Source organism: Serinus canaria, chromosome 19 (genome assembly GCF_022539315.1).
Source record: "Serinus canaria isolate serCan28SL12 chromosome 19, serCan2020, whole genome shotgun sequence".
Taxonomy (NCBI): Eukaryota; Metazoa; Chordata; class Aves; order Passeriformes; family Fringillidae; genus Serinus; species Serinus canaria.
Genome location: NC_066332.1, coordinates 6,086,348 through 6,100,821, shown reverse-complemented (window position 1 = coordinate 6,100,821; position 14,474 = coordinate 6,086,348). Strand labels below are relative to the sequence as shown.

The 14,474-nt window shown below is 62.9% G+C and overlaps 2 protein-coding genes across 3 annotated transcripts; both read right to left on the bottom strand.

Annotated features, from left to right (window-relative positions):
- Positions 1-251: 251 nt before the first annotated feature.
- On the bottom strand, positions 252-9,856 carry LOC103820255 (ras GTPase-activating protein 4-like). 2 transcript variants are annotated; one of them, XM_050981808.1, is made up of 20 exons: positions 9,734-9,856; positions 5,549-5,605; positions 5,031-5,144; positions 4,676-4,737; positions 4,432-4,561; positions 4,069-4,150; positions 3,780-3,911; positions 3,610-3,701; positions 3,247-3,370; positions 2,999-3,152; positions 2,609-2,673; positions 2,309-2,421; positions 2,053-2,239; positions 1,724-1,861; positions 1,306-1,620; positions 1,083-1,220; positions 864-999; positions 676-796; positions 529-593; positions 252-373 (listed from the first exon to the last, which is right to left on the bottom strand). In XM_050981808.1, exons 1-20 carry the CDS (start codon positions 9,796-9,798, stop codon positions 252-254), a joined length of 2,412 nt encoding a protein of 803 aa, XP_050837765.1. In that variant the 5' UTR covers positions 9,799-9,856. The 2 variants fall into 2 exon arrangements, with proteins under 2 accessions (XP_050837765.1, XP_050837764.1); XM_050981807.1 differs by having other exon boundaries at positions 317-593.
- A 2,305-nt stretch (positions 9,857-12,161) lies between these two features.
- On the bottom strand, positions 12,162-14,441 carry LOC103820256 (uroplakin-3b-like protein 1). The gene is made up of 6 exons (XM_030232896.2): positions 14,028-14,441; positions 13,309-13,452; positions 12,988-13,219; positions 12,822-12,898; positions 12,387-12,516; positions 12,162-12,264 (listed from the first exon to the last, which is right to left on the bottom strand). The coding sequence occupies exons 1-6, from the start codon at positions 14,161-14,163 to the stop codon at positions 12,162-12,164; spliced, it is 822 nt and encodes a 273-aa protein (XP_030088756.2). The 5' UTR covers positions 14,164-14,441.
- Positions 14,442-14,474: the final 33 nt, after the last annotated feature.

Genomic DNA, 14,474 nt, shown 5'->3' with positions numbered 1-14,474 from the left:
TCAAGCAATGGCAGCAGTGCCACCATCAGTAGCACCAAGAGAAGCACCAGTGCTGTCATCAGGCCACCAGTGATGCCACCAGAAATGGCACCAGCAGGCCCCTGAGAGATGTCCCCAGTGTAACTGCACCTGTGCCACCAGCGCTGTGCCCAGCCTGTCCCCATGCCCAGCAGACACACGGACAGGCTGAGGGTGGGTACAAAGTGCCTTTATTGCAGGGCCGCCTTCCCGCGGCGGGAGCGGCCGGGCCCTCACGTCTGCAGCAGCAGCAGCGCCGGGGCCGGGGGTCGCGGGGGCTGCGCCCGCCGGTGGCAGCGCTCCAGCTCCGCCAGCACCGCGAACAGCCGGCTCAGCCCCTCGGGCAGGGCAGCGTCTGCGGGACACGGAGCGACAGTGACACCCCGCAGCTCCCCTGGCGCCACCCGAGCCACCACAGCCCCCTGGGGTTACCTCGAACCACCACAGGGCCCTGTGACCCCTGGGGACAGCTCCCAGCCGGAGCATCCCCAGCAGGACCCAAAGCTCCGCACCCACCTTCACCCCGCGGGCCGTTCTGGGCGTGCTCCGGCTCCAGCAGCTCCCAGTACTTGTCCCTGCGGAGAGGAGAGGGACGGGCCGGTGGCAGGAGGGGAAGGGGCTGCCGGGCCGTGAGGGGGGTCCCGGGGCAGGGCTCACCTGAGGGTGTCCCGGAGGGCCTGCAGGTGCTGGAAGAGGCGCTGAGCCTCCACCGTGGGGTCCAGCGGGTCACTCCAGTCCTGCAGGGTGACGCCGTGCCGGGTCCGGTCGCATCCCAGCCCTGCGGGACAGCAGGGTGACGGTGCTTGGGGACACCCCAGCATCCCCCCGCTGACACCTCCCTGTACCTGTCCTGTCGCGCTGGTGGCAGCAGCTCCACTTGTCCCCGCGGAACACGCCGGGGTGGTAGGAGCGGAGCACTCGGGGGTTGTTGCCGCACACTTTGCGCAGGGCTGACAGCCACTGGTTCAGCTCGTTGACACACTGCGGGGTTGGGGACAGTCAGAGGGAGCCCGGGTTGTGCCACCGCCCGGGCTGTGCCACCGCGCAGGGTGTCCCCGCCGCACCTTGCACTGCAGGTAGGCCGTCTCCTGCTGCCCGCCCGTGGCCAGGTAGACCACCTGCATGACGTGGGAGCTGCCGAAGCTCTTCTCCTCCACCTTCTCGGCCGCCAGGATGTCGCCCAGGGCGATGGCACCGATACGCTGATGGAGGGGACGCACACACAGAGGACACAGGGGGTCAGCGCCACCCCGCTGCCGCCCCCCTACCCCCCCAGCCCGCCCATACCTCCGCTCCGGGGCTCTTGCCGAAGCTCAGGGACTCCCCGGTGAGGCAGAAATGGAGTTTCTTACCGGCGGCAGCAGCGAGCAGCGGCCCATTGCCCCGTGTTTTGTGCACAAGGAGCAGCCCCTCCTTCACCACGGCCGGCGGGGGCCGCGCCTCACCCTCCTCCTCGCCCTGGTCCTCCTCCGTGCCCACCAGGCGGGTGATGAAGTCCCTCATGCGGGCGGTGCCCTGCTGCAGGGCGGGCAGCAGCGGCGACAGCCACGTCTCCTTGGCCCGCCCGGCCGCCGGCTCCATATTCCCGACCAGCTGGATGGCCTGGGGACCCCGGGAATGGCAGCGTCACCCCCGGGAGACCGGCTGGCCTCAAGGAGAACCAGCCGGGCACCCCAAAGCCCCTCCCCGGTGTCCCCTGTCGCACCTTGGCCAGCAGCAGCAGCGTGCGGCTGGTCCGCGCGTCCGCGTGTGTGGCCCGCAGCTGGAACAGCTTGGGGGTCATCACGGCCGGCGAGAAGAAGCGCAGGCACAGGAAGCTGGTGACAGCCACAAATTTGGCGTGCTGTGACCACCGAGAGGGTGGGGAACACACGTGAGGGTCTCTCCCAGCGTGGGACAACCCCACAAACAGCAATGCACCGCTGGCCGGGGCTGCTGCTTGCCCAAGAGGGGGCCCCGCTGAGCACAGCTGGGGACCGCGCCCAGAGAGCTCTGTCCCCTGGGGATGTCCGTCTGACCCCGCACCATCCCCACCTGGTGCTGCGGGAAGCGCTCCCCGACGCGCTGGAAGAGCTGGCGGAACGCGGCGCGGATCAGGGGGGGACACGCTGGGGCCGACCTGACGATGGCGTCCAGGAGCTCGCCCAGGTAAGACTGGAGGTGCTGTCGGCCCTGCTCGATCACCTCGCTCTCCGTCTGCACCCGGTGCAGCCCCGAGCACCTGCGGGCACCGCCACTGTCACCCCCAGCGCTGGGGCCACCCCTGCCCTGCCACTCCACGAGCCCTTACCCGACGTCTTTGATCTCCACCTTGCCGGGGTCCAGCTCCACGTATTTCTTCTCCTCGAACACGCGGGCGATGGTGGGGCCCAGGACAAAGTGCAGGTAAGGCATCCCTGTCACCTGCCGAGGGACCACACAGGGGACAGGGATGAGCTGCAGATTTGGCACCCAGGGTCACCCAGTGGATTTTCTCCAATCTCCTACCCCCGGGGGAAGGCACAAGCACAGCAGCCCCTCCCAGTTCTTCCCCTGGAACAGCCCAGGGCCAGGATGACCTGGGAAGAGCAGGTTTTGGGTGGTGTGGCACCTTGAGGAAGGACTCCATCGACTTTGAGGCCAGAGAGTTGCTCCGGAACAGAGTGTTGGGCTCACCTGCAAAACAGGAGAGGGTCCATGGCCTGGGGGACAGCCACAGGTCATCCCTGGGCAGCTGCAGTCATGGGGGTCATTCCCAGAGGCTGTGCCCTGCCCCCCTGGCCATTTCCATGGGGATCATGGGGATTTCCTAACCTCAGACCACCTGCTCCTCCACCAACCTCAGCCCATGAACTGCTGGGATGAGCCCAACAGATTCCACAGTGTGATGGCTGAGCCTCAACCATCACTCCCCAAAAATCCCCACAAAAGGCCCTGGAGGTTTTGCAGCCCCAGGAGATGATAAGGAAGCCTCAAGGTCCACTCCCCATTCCAGCCTTACAGGGCTTGGCCAGCTCCAGCTCAAAGAGCAGGTCCAGGAACTCCTTGACCAGCCCCTGGCCCAGGAAGAGTTTGACCAAGTTGATGGCGACCTCCTGCCGGCACTCGGCCGTGGTGGTTTCGTCCAGGAGGGTGACCAGGTGCACTTGGCCATCCTGGAGGCGAGAGGCACCACAACATGACCCCAGGCACCACGGCACAGAGCTGGGAATGTGGGTGCTCCAGCAGGGCTGGGCATGGACCCCTCACCTGGCGCCCTGACTTCACCTCCTGGCACAGGAGCTGCACCAAGGGCTGGTAGCAGTGGGAGGGAAGAACAGTCTCGTCCCGAAGCTTCACCTGCAGCTGCAGCGAGCCCAGGCTGCCCCGGCGCCTGCAGGAGCAGGGGGAGGGTGGGTGGGTGGAGGGATGGATGGATGGATGGATGGATGGATGGATGGATGGATGGATGGATGGATGGATGGATGGATACTTCACCAAGCAGGAGGCGGCCTGACACCCCAGGCTACCCCTCCAAAGTGATGATGCCTCCTAGGAAAACCCCCCTCCCCAATGCCCCTGAGGGCACTGGGACCACCCCAGCACACCCCAACACCCTGTGCCAAAACTCACTCATCCTCTGTCGGCTTGGACTTGTCTGGCCACAGCCTGAACCACCCCTCCTCCTGCCCGGCTGCCTCCAGCCCCTGCACACTGAACACCACCTGAGAGGGGAAGGCAGGAGAGGGTTGGGTGTGCAGCTGGGCAGGACCCTGGCAGCACTAAAAGGGTTTGGGGCTCACCTTGCCCAGGAAGTCGTTCCTGCCAACGAGGTCCCAGTCCCACACCTCCACACAGAGCTTCTCCCTGGCGGGCTCAGCCAGCTCAAACTCGAAGGTCTCATTCCAGCGAGGGTAACAGGATTTCTTGACCACCTGCAAAGGCGACAGCTTTGTCCCCTCTTGCTGGGTGGGTCTATCCCTCAGGGACACCAAGCTGGGGATGCTGGGGGACAGGGATGGCTCTGGACTTCCCCATGGATTGATTCCACCTGCACCCTGGCAGGCTGGGCATGGCTGCAGCCACACTCACAGTGCTCTCCTGTGTCTTCCCATTGTAGCGCAGGCGGACAAAGGGGTCGGAGGCACCATTCCGGTCCTTCCTGGCCAAATCCCTGCCAAGAAGAGAGGGAATTTACCAGCAACCTCCCAAAATACCTACAGGCACCCGTGGCACCCCCTCCCTTCTCAGGGAATCTCAAGATTCATGTCCCAAAGACCTGCAGATGAGGTAGACCCTGCTCCAGCACGCTCAGCACCTGCTAGGTGATGAGGAGGATGCTCTGCACCCAAAGGACCCAATACACCAGGGAAACTGAGTCATGAAGCAGCTCAGACTCAGCACCCACGTCCCAGCTGCACACACAGCCCCTGTCACCCTCGTGTCCCCTCTCACCTGGCCTCCAGCACGGAGCAGCGCAGCCGCCGGCTGCCCTGGCTGCCCAGGACCTCCACCCGCAGGTGGATCTCCCCCTGCACCTCCTCATCAGGGTCCACCTCGCTGAGGCTCATCCAGCCACTGTATCCTGTGGGAAAAGGGGGGATCCCCATGAAGGGGTCATTGGGGAACCCCTCAGGACCAGCTTGTCCAAGGGGTGGGAGATGGATCCCTCCTGGAACCCCCAGCGACCTTTCCCTACCCTTGGGGTGCTCTGCCAGCATGTCCCGGGTGATGCAGACCTTCCCAATGATGTCATCACGGCTGGAAAACAAACGTGGGAAGCAGGACACAGCATGGGATTGGTGCCCAGGTAGGACAGCCCCCACTTTGGGGGATCCTGCACTGGGGCCACCATGGTGTGTCTGTCCCCATGGAGCACATCAGCCACCCTCTGCTGCCAGCTGGACAAGATCCCTGGGAGATAACTTCACCCGTCTGTGTCCCAAAGGCCAGGACAGCATGGCCAGCTGTGGATTCTGTGGTGTCAGCACCAGGCTAAGCATGCAGGGAGCCAAAGCCACCAACAGAGTCCCCAGGCCAAGCCCCCAGCACACCTGAGTGCATCCTCGTCCATGACATAGATGGAGATGCTGTGGAAGCCAGGCTGGAGCTGCACCTCGTATTCCTCCCCCCAGAATGGGGACAGCGTCTTCCACACCGTGGCAGTCCTGTGGGGCAGGTGGCACTGGTGACACAGGGGACAGGGCTCCCTCTCAGGGGTACTCCCCAGCCCTGGGACCTTCCCAGCTTTTGGGGACACATGGCTGGGGGAAACACCCAGAGTTTGGAACCTGGCTGGGGCAGGCATGAGTTTCTGTCCCTGTCCTTGTCCTGTCTTGTGACACAGGGGTGGGATAGAGGGGAGGGGGCCATGAGTTGTTAGACACTGCTGTGCCTGCAGGAGCATCTCAGCCCAAAGCATAGAATAATAATGAATGATAAATAATAATAAATAATGATCTTAACAATAATCATAACAATAATGTGCCTGCAGCAGATGGAGACACCTGCCAGGAGCAAGGTTTGGGGCTCCAGCAGTTCTAGGGACCAGCCAGGGAGCTGGGCCACCCACCTGATGATGGCCTCATCGTCAATCTTCACGATGCAGTATGGGTCACTGCTCCCCGTGCTAGAAGGACAAGGGACAGTCCTGTCAGTGCCACCAGCCACAGCCTGGCCACCACCCAGCCCACAGGACTTTCATGGCCATGGGTGACCGAAGCCTTCAGCCCTGACAGCCCCCACAGAACCTTGCAGAGACCAAGCCCTGAGGGCAAGACTGGGGAGCAGAGGCTGCCAAAGGTTTCCACGGGAGGACCTGGCTACAGCTGCCAGCACAGGGTGACCCTGGCTTGGCCTCCAGACTGGGGACACTCCTCCCTGACCGTGTCCGGCCACTGTGTCCCACTGGTGCCAGAAGAGGCTTTTCCTCTTCCACACAGGAAGGCAAGGAGCAAACAAACCCCACCCTTTCCCCGAAACAGCTTCAGGCACCTGCAGCCCAATTTCACACACCAGGAGTGAGGCCACAGCAGCCTCCTCCAGCCCCAGGGTGTCCTCAGACCCCCAGCACTCCCACAGGGATGGTGACAGCCCTAGGGACACCCCCAGGGATGCAGAAGGTGTGAGGGCAGCCACCACCATGCTTTGACCGTGCTTCCTCCCTGGGGACAACCTGAGTCACCCTTGCCAAAAAATAATCTCTGCTTTACATCTTACTGCCCTGGTTCGTCAGAAACAGGGTCAGGGGGTGAGGGCTCCAGCCAGGGACAGAGGAGCCAGGACCTGGGGGATGGCCAAGGTCATGGAAAGATCGTGGCTCCCATCCCACTGGCACAGAGCAGCTTGGAGCATGGAGAACCCATTAACACCAACCCCAGAGGCACTGTCAGGCAGTGTCCTGGGGAAAGGGAGGGTGCACAGGTGAGGGGACCCCAGGTACTGAGTGATTTCCACATCCCAAATCTAGAGAGGCTGAGAGGCAGCTGCTGGGGGGATTGACAGGGTCTTGGGGACAACTGAAAGAATTTGGGGGAATCCAGAGGGGACTGAAGGAGTTGGAGGGGACTGAAAGGGTTTTGAGAAGGATTGAAAAGGTTCTTAGGGGGAATCAGGAGGTGGTTTGCGGGAATCAAAAGAGGTGGGAGGGGACTGAAAGGGGTTTTGAGGGATTCAAAAGAGGCTGGAAGAGACTGAAAGGGTTTTGAGGGGGACTGAAATGGGTTTTGAGGGGACTGAAAAGGGTTTTGGGGGACTCAAAAGAGGCTGGAGGGAACTGAAAGGCTTTGTGGGGCTCCCTGCCAACACGGCAGCAGGGATTTCTCTGGGCTGTGCATCCCGGGTACCACAGCAACATCCCTGCTCCCAGGCGCTTCCACCCCTGCGGCCCCGCGGGGCTGGAATGCAGCAGGTTGCCAAGAGCCGCTCCCGCTCCGTGCCAGCCCTGCCGGGAACCCTCCCGGGTTTTTTAAGGAGAGTGTTTTTAAGGAGAGCCGCGGGTGAAATGCCATCCAGCGGAGCCCTTTGCTGACATTTCCTGCCTTGTGCAAACCATCGGCGCTGCCGGGAGCGGGCAGGCGGAAAGGGAGCAGCTGCTGCCCGCTCCAGCTGCGCCCGGCAACGCGCGGCTGCCCGCGGTGACAGCGACAAACCCTTGTCCCCAGCGTGGGGACATCCAGCACAGCCAGAGCACCGCGAAGCCACCCGGGCACGACGTGTTCCAGGCGTTCAAACACAGGATGGGCTGCGGGAGGTGCCCGAGCTGCCACGCAGCCTTTGGGTGAGGAGAAATCCCCGCTCCAAAGGCTCCGCCCGCGCAGCATCCCTGTCCCGGGATGTCGCCGAGGGATTGGTGGCGCGGTGGGTGCGGGGCTGGCTGGGGCACCCACGCTGCGTGATGGGAAGGAGCTGGAAAGGGGAAGGGCTTTGGAAAGAGGAAATGAGCCCAGACAGGACTGGGGGAAGGGGGAAGGAACCCGCAGCCACCCCTCCGGTAGCGGAGCCGCGGAGGGATGGAATTAAAAATTAACTGGTGGAGGCAGCAGCGCTGGTCTGCCCTGGGGGGTGGTGAGAATAAGTAAATAAAGATTTAAATAAAAAATGGGACTTAAAAGGAAAGAAAAAACAAACTGAGAAATTGAAGGGAAATAGAATTTTTAAAAAAATGAAAAATAGAATTAAAAAATAAAACTAAAATCTAAAAAAAATAAATAAAACCAAAAGAAAAAAAAATTGAAAAACTGAATAAAAAATTTAAAATAATGAAAATATAATGAAAAATTAAAAAAAAAAAGAAAAAATAAAAGAAAAATAAAAGAATAAAATAAAAGAAAAAATAAAACATGGAATAATAAGTGAAGAAATTAATAATCAATAAGAGAAAAAAGGAAAAAGGGCAAAAAGGAAATAAAGAAGAATTTTTAAAAAATGAAATAAAAAGTTAAAAAGTGAAAATACTTAAAAGTTATAAAGTGAAAAAAATAGAATAGATTTGAATAAATTAAAGGTTAAAAATTGTTTGCTTTATTTATTATCCTAACATTAAAAGAATAAAAAAAAAAAAAAAAAAGGAGAAATTCAAATAAAGGAATTAAATGTCACATTACAAAATCAATACTAAGTAAAGTAAATTTAAAAATTAAAAACCATTCCAAAAAAATCAGGCAAACCCTTTTCCTTGTTTTCCTGGGATAAAGACGAGGGGAAATTTGGCAGCCTCAGCTGGGGGGGGCTCTCGTAACTCCCCGAGCCAAATCCTGGGGGATCTGGGGGTTCCCCCCGAGATTTGGGGGTGCTCCATCACCCCTGGCTGCTGCCAGCAGGGTCTGAGCTGGGGACACCCCGCAGAGGGAATTCCCCGGAGGAGAGCAGCGATCCCAAAAGCGGTGCCAGGGCAGGGAACCGGATCCCCTGGGGCAGCGGGGAAGGGGCCGGAGCAGCCACGGCCAAGGTCGCGCTCGGGTTTCCCTCCCCGCTGTCCCAGCCCAGCGCCACGTCCCAAAGGCACCGGTCCGGAAAGCTCCGCTCCAGGCGCTCCCCAAACCCAGAGCCCGCCCGTGCTGGGTCAAGCTCCGGCGGGGAGTTGTGCCAAGGGATTTAAAAATCAGGCCCTGACACACGGGATTTAAAAAAAGAAGAAGAAAAAAAAAAAAAAAAAGTCATTTTTCTTTCCTTGTTTATCCTCTTTTTCCATGACGGCTGCAGGGATTTTTGCTGGTTTTCCGGCTGCCGAGCGCTCCTGAGCAGCTTCCCGCTGCCTTGGTGGCGGCTGGGGCCACCCCGGTGCTGTCCCCACATCCCGCCCCATAAGGATCAGAGCGATGAGGAGAGAGGGAGAGCACCGGGAATTTCTGGGAGGGAAATCCCGAGCCAAGGACTGCACCCCGGACCTCAGCCAGGTGGGATGGAGCCGGGGATGGGATCGGAGCGGGGCTGGGGACACAGCACTGGGGCAGCCCCTGCTCCTTTGGGGATGTACCGGGTCCTGCTGCGCGCCCGGGGGTCCCTGCGAGGGTCCCTTCGTGGTGGGGACAGCCCTGCCCCGTGGCACCCCAGGGGGAGCCCCAAAAGTGGGAGGGCTGCTTGGGGTACCCAAAACACTGCTGGAGGCATCCCACAGCGCGGGGGGAAACCTCAACCCCATCCCGGGGGTGTCCCCACATCACAACCCTGCTGAGGGAGCCCCCAAAGCGCTAAGAACCTCTTGGGCACACAAAAATGTCCTGAAGGGAACCCCCAGAGCGAGGGGGATCCCAAAGCCGCACTGGGGGGACCCCCAAAGCAAGGAAATAGCAAAGCCATCCTGGAGGAAACCCCAAAGCAAGGGGGATTCCAAAGCCACCCTATGGGGAACCTCCAAAGCAGATACAGTGCTGGAGGGGTACCCCGAATCTACCCTGAAGGGAATCCCCAAAGTAAACACGCTGCTGGGGGTGACCCTGAAGCCTCCCTGGAGGCAATCCTCAATGCAGGGCGACTCCAAAGCCGTCCTGGAGGGAACATCCCAAGGGGTGACACCCCAAAAGGGGATCCTAGACCCACCTGGGGCTGAGCCCCTAAACCTCATGCATGGCTGGGGGGCCCCCAAACCATTCTGGGCAAGCCCCCAAAGCAGGGAGGAGGCTCTAAGGCCACCCCGAGGGTGGTGTCCCCATCAGGGACCTGTTGGGGGGACACCCCGCAGCAACCCTGGGAAAGCGGCCACTCCCTGGGGATGCCCCCTCCCCGAACCTCTCCCGGCCGCCGCGGGGGCACTCACATGTCCTTGGCGGGCAGGTTCCTGCCCTCCACGATGCGGATGGAGAGGGCGCTGCGCCGGGCCATGGCGGGCGGGCAGCGGAGCCGAGCGGAGCCAAACGGCGCCGAGCGCGGCCTCGAACCCGCGGCCCCGAGCACAGCGCCCATGTGCGGGCCGGCGCCGGCGGCCGCCAATCAGCGAACGGGGGCGGGGAAGAGGGAGTGGCCTAGAGCTCATCCGGGGCGCCCATTGGGTGATGCTATCGGCTGTCTGCCAGGGGGTGTGGCCTGAGCGGGTGGGCGGGGCCGGGCTCCTCGCGCTGCCGGGGTCCCCCCGCTGTGTCCCCGCTGTGTCCCCTCGGTCCCCCCGCTGTGTCCCCGCTGTGTCCCTGCTGTGTCACCTCGGTCCCCCCGTTGTGTCCCTGCTGTGTCACCTCGGTCCCCGGCACCTCCCGCGGCTCCAGGGCAGTTCAGCCCCAGCCTGTCCAGCCCAGCGCCGGCTTGGGTTGGACCAAACCCACACCGGACCCCTCCGCGGCCCCCCAACCTGGGGGGTGCAGCATCGGCGCTGCTCTACACCTCAAACCGCCAGCGTTTTATTGATTTTTTAACCCGTTTTTTATTTGTTTTTAAAATACTGCACCTCCCGGCTGCAGAGCACCAGAGGACAGGCGGCGTTTCTGGTCTCCTTGTGCCCCTAGAGAGCAGCGGAGGGTCGGGGAACCCCCCCATGGAGAGACCCACCCGGGTTCGGGGACTCGGCCGGCACCCACAGCTGGGGCTCAGGGCTGTGCCGGCCGAGATGGTCCTTGGCATTTTCGCCGCGGGGACACTGTGGGGACGCTGCAGGGACACGCTGGGAACACACCGCTCTGTTCCTGCAGCGCTGCCCCTCTGCCGCCCCCGCACAGGGGGACAGCAAGGGGACAAGGTGCAGTCCCCGCCGCCACCCCACGAGCCTCTCCGTGCGCCAGCTCCAGCCCCGCAGGCTGTCGGGGCCACATGTGCCACCTCCAGCGACACACGGGTGGCAGGTGACACCCCCACAGCCCTTTGCAGGAGAAGCAGTTGTTTTATTTCGGGGCAGGGGGTGTAGGGCGGAGAGGACCCGCGTACGCCGGATGGAACCATCCCTCCGCTGCTCCCACGCTGATCTCGGCAGGAGTTAATCGCTGGATTTGCTCGATTTCCCTTGGCCGGGCTCCACGGAGGCGGCTCCGGCAGCGGGCGGGGGGGGGGGGGGCAGGTTGCTAACACCCCCCAGGCGGCACAAGGACACCCCAGAAGGGCGCCGTGACCGGCCCGGGGTGACAGGGTGATGCTGCCCTTGGAGAGACGCCTGCGGGGAGAAACGGGGCTGTCAGTGTTTGTGTATGATGTGTACAGGTACACACACACCTTCCCCGGCTCCACCCACAGCGGGGCTGTCCCCAGCACCAGCGGGGTCTCATCCTGCCCGGGCTGCAGGATCAGGGCACCCCCAGCCCTGAGATCAGCACCAGAGACCCGCGCCCCGCTGTAGGATCAGCAATGATGGATCCGGTCCCTTCCTGCATCAGGATCAGCCTCCCCTTTCCGCCCCAGCCCGGCCTCACCAGTGCAGGATCAGCCGGCCTGGGCTCAGGGACACCCCCGGTGCAGGATCAGCCCCACATCCCCCGGCCTGGGCTCAGGGACACCCCCGGTGCGGGATCAGCCCCACATCCCCCGGACTGGGCTCAGGGACACCCCCGGTGCAGGATCAGCCCCACATCCCCCGGACTGGGCTCAGGGACACCCCCGGTGCAGAATCTGACACCCCGGGGTGCCGGTTCCCTTTTGGGGTCTCCTGGCTCTCAGAGGAACCCGAGGTGCACCCGGGATGGATTGGGTCATTTCGGGATGGGTCAGGGAGGATCATTGTGGGATAAAAGGGGTTGGAGGAACACCCCCCACAGCCGCCACCCCCCTCCCGGGGCATTTCAGTGCCCCTCACCCCAGCACCAGGGCGGGGGGTCGGCCTCTCCTCGCTGCCCTGCACCCAGGGGACTTGCCCCCATGTGGCATCAATGTCCCAGGTGGGTGACATTGATGCCAGCCCTGTGACAGCGTCTCCCACTGCAGAGCATCCCCGGCCGCGCCCTACCCGTGCAGCAGCTCCCTCCAGCTCTGCGCTGGGGCTCACAGCGGGGCACAGGGGACCGTGGGGCACAGGGGACCGTGGGGCTCTCCGGGGGGCATCGAGGGGTCACAAAACAGGCTGCACAGCCCGGACACAAAGCATGAGGAAAAGCCTTTAATGTCCCGCTCCACCCCCCCGGTGCCGGGGGGCGGCTCCGGCCGTGTCCCCGCTGCGGCGGGCCGGTGTCACCCACGGGCGGTGTCACCCACGGGGATGGAGCTCTGCGGGTCACATTTACCCCCGCACCGGGGCACGCGGGCGGGGCGGCGGTGCCGGGGGCGGCGGGGGCTCAGAGCCGGGCTGCCGGCTGGTCATAGACGTGGTGGGTGTTGTACCGCCGCACCGACACCGACTCCTGCTTGCCGAAGGTGCTGCTGCCGCAGGAGTCCGAGCTGGGGAGGGAAGGCGGGGTGAGGGGTGAGGGTGGGGACCGAGGGATGACGGTGTCACCCTCTGACGGTGTCACCCTCTGACGGCGTCACCCTGCCCGGCACGCCCAGGTGGTGGCACTCACCCCCAAAAGACAAGCATGGCCACCAGTCCGGCCAGGAGGATGGCGAAGAGGATGGAGAGGATGGTGGTGATGGCGATCATGCCGGCGCTGTGCCCGCTGCTCGTCGTGGGGTTGCTGTTGGGTGATTTGGCTGGGGAGAGCAGGAGAGAGAGCAGGATGGCAGAATGGAGGGATACACACCCCGGAGTGGCTCAGGGGTCCGGGTGGGTGACGGTGTGCTCGTGTGCACCAACCCAACGTGCCATCACACAGTGCCACCGTGCATGAGTGACACCCACGGCAGAGCCCTGCCTCAGTTTCTCCAGCTGCTCACAGGAGCCCTCACCCCAAACCACTGTTGCTCAGCATTCAGCCCCCTGGGACCACCCCACACACCCAGGACCACCCCATTTTCCCCCTGTGGGCTGGGTGTGGGGGCAGGATGAGCACCAGTACCTGTCCTCAGCGTGATTGGCGCCGACCAGTCTGTCTCAGCCACGGGCACAGAGCCCTCCAGGGCGAGGAACTTCACCCTAAGATGGAAAGGGATCTTGGCCACGGTCCCGTGGGCCGGGGGTCTGCCGGCAGCCCTGGAGGGGGCAGGTCCCACGGGCAGCCTCACCGGTAGGGCCCGGGGCCAGGCAGGGGGCCATTGCACGTGGGTCTCGTCTCATCCTGGGCACAGCTCGTCTCGCTGCCCACCCGCAGCACCGTGATGTCCCCGGCCGGTTTGGGGCAGGGGTAGCTGTCCAGGGTGGCGTTGAGGGTCATGTAGGCATGGACAGGGTCAGGGAAGCGCTGGAATGCGGTCTCGTTAGTCCCCGGCCCCACGCTGCTGTTGAAGGCGTATACATCTGCAGGAATGGGGATGGGGGTGAGGAGGGACTTGGTGCGAGGTACAGGGACCCCTGCACGCCCCCTGCCCTGGGCTGCTCCCACCTACCCTTGTCCAGGGCCACCACCAGCCAGATGACGGCGTTGCTGTAGTTGTTGAAGACGCAGCGGGGCTGGTCCAGCACGAAGGTAGAGGCGGTTGTCACCCCCTCCAGCTTCTCCTGGGTCAGGGCCGGCTTGTGCCTGACCTGGTCTGCGGGGAGAAGCCGAGGGGGTGCGGTGGAGGGGCCGGATCCCCCGCTGCAGCCCCGGCACGGAGGCTCTGACCGGCGGCCGCGGTGCCGGGGCTCGGGGTAGGGACAGGGACAGGGACAGGAGGCAGCTGAACCCTGAGATCTCGGCAGTGGGGCTCCCACTCCCTTCCCACCCCCAGTGTGGGCTCAGACATGTGTTGCATTAAAAGAGGAAGCAAAACCCCTCCGTGCTCCCAGCCACGGGGGCACACCCGGAGGACCACGGTGGGTGACACCAGGGACACTCGGGGTGGCACCCAGAATGGGGGGGGGGGCATCAGCTGCCCTACGCCTCCAGGCTCAGGGGAGTCCTGGTGGCCTCCAGCGGGGATCTCCAGAGAAGCCCACGCTGTGCCAGTCAACCAACATCAGAGACACCAGGGACTGGAGGTGGCACCCAGAACACGATCCAGAGAAGGGGGCACCAGCTGCCCCCCACCTCCAGGCTCAGCGGGGTCCTGGTGCCTGAGCTCGGGGGATCCCCGCAGTGCCCAGGGGAGGCCCGGGCCCGTCCCGGTGGCGCGGCTGGACTCACCTATGCCGTGTGCGGCGGGCAGGAGCAGGAGGAGCAGCGGGAGCATGATGCGGGCGCCTGGGTGCCGAGGGCGGGAGTGCGGGAGCTGAGGCTCCGCGTCCCCTGGGACCCGCCTGTGGTCACCAACCGCCCACATTCCTGCAGCGGCCGCAGCCCCGTGGCAAACAGGTTGGGCTCGTTTCCCCGGGAGCTTTTGTTATGTTTGAGCGCCCGCCGGCGAGGCGTGCTGAGAACCGCTGTGTTTGTGGCATGGGTGGGTGGTGACAGTGCCACCCGGCAGAGGGGATGTCCCGTGGGGATGCGCCCCACAGACCCCACCCGTGGCAGCAAATGCCCCCCACACCGACACCAAGTGCCACCAAGCCAGAGCCCCACGTGGCTTTCGAGGTCCCCCACCTTCACAGTCCCACCCTGCGTGGCCAAAGACCAGGAGGAGACAGCTGCAGA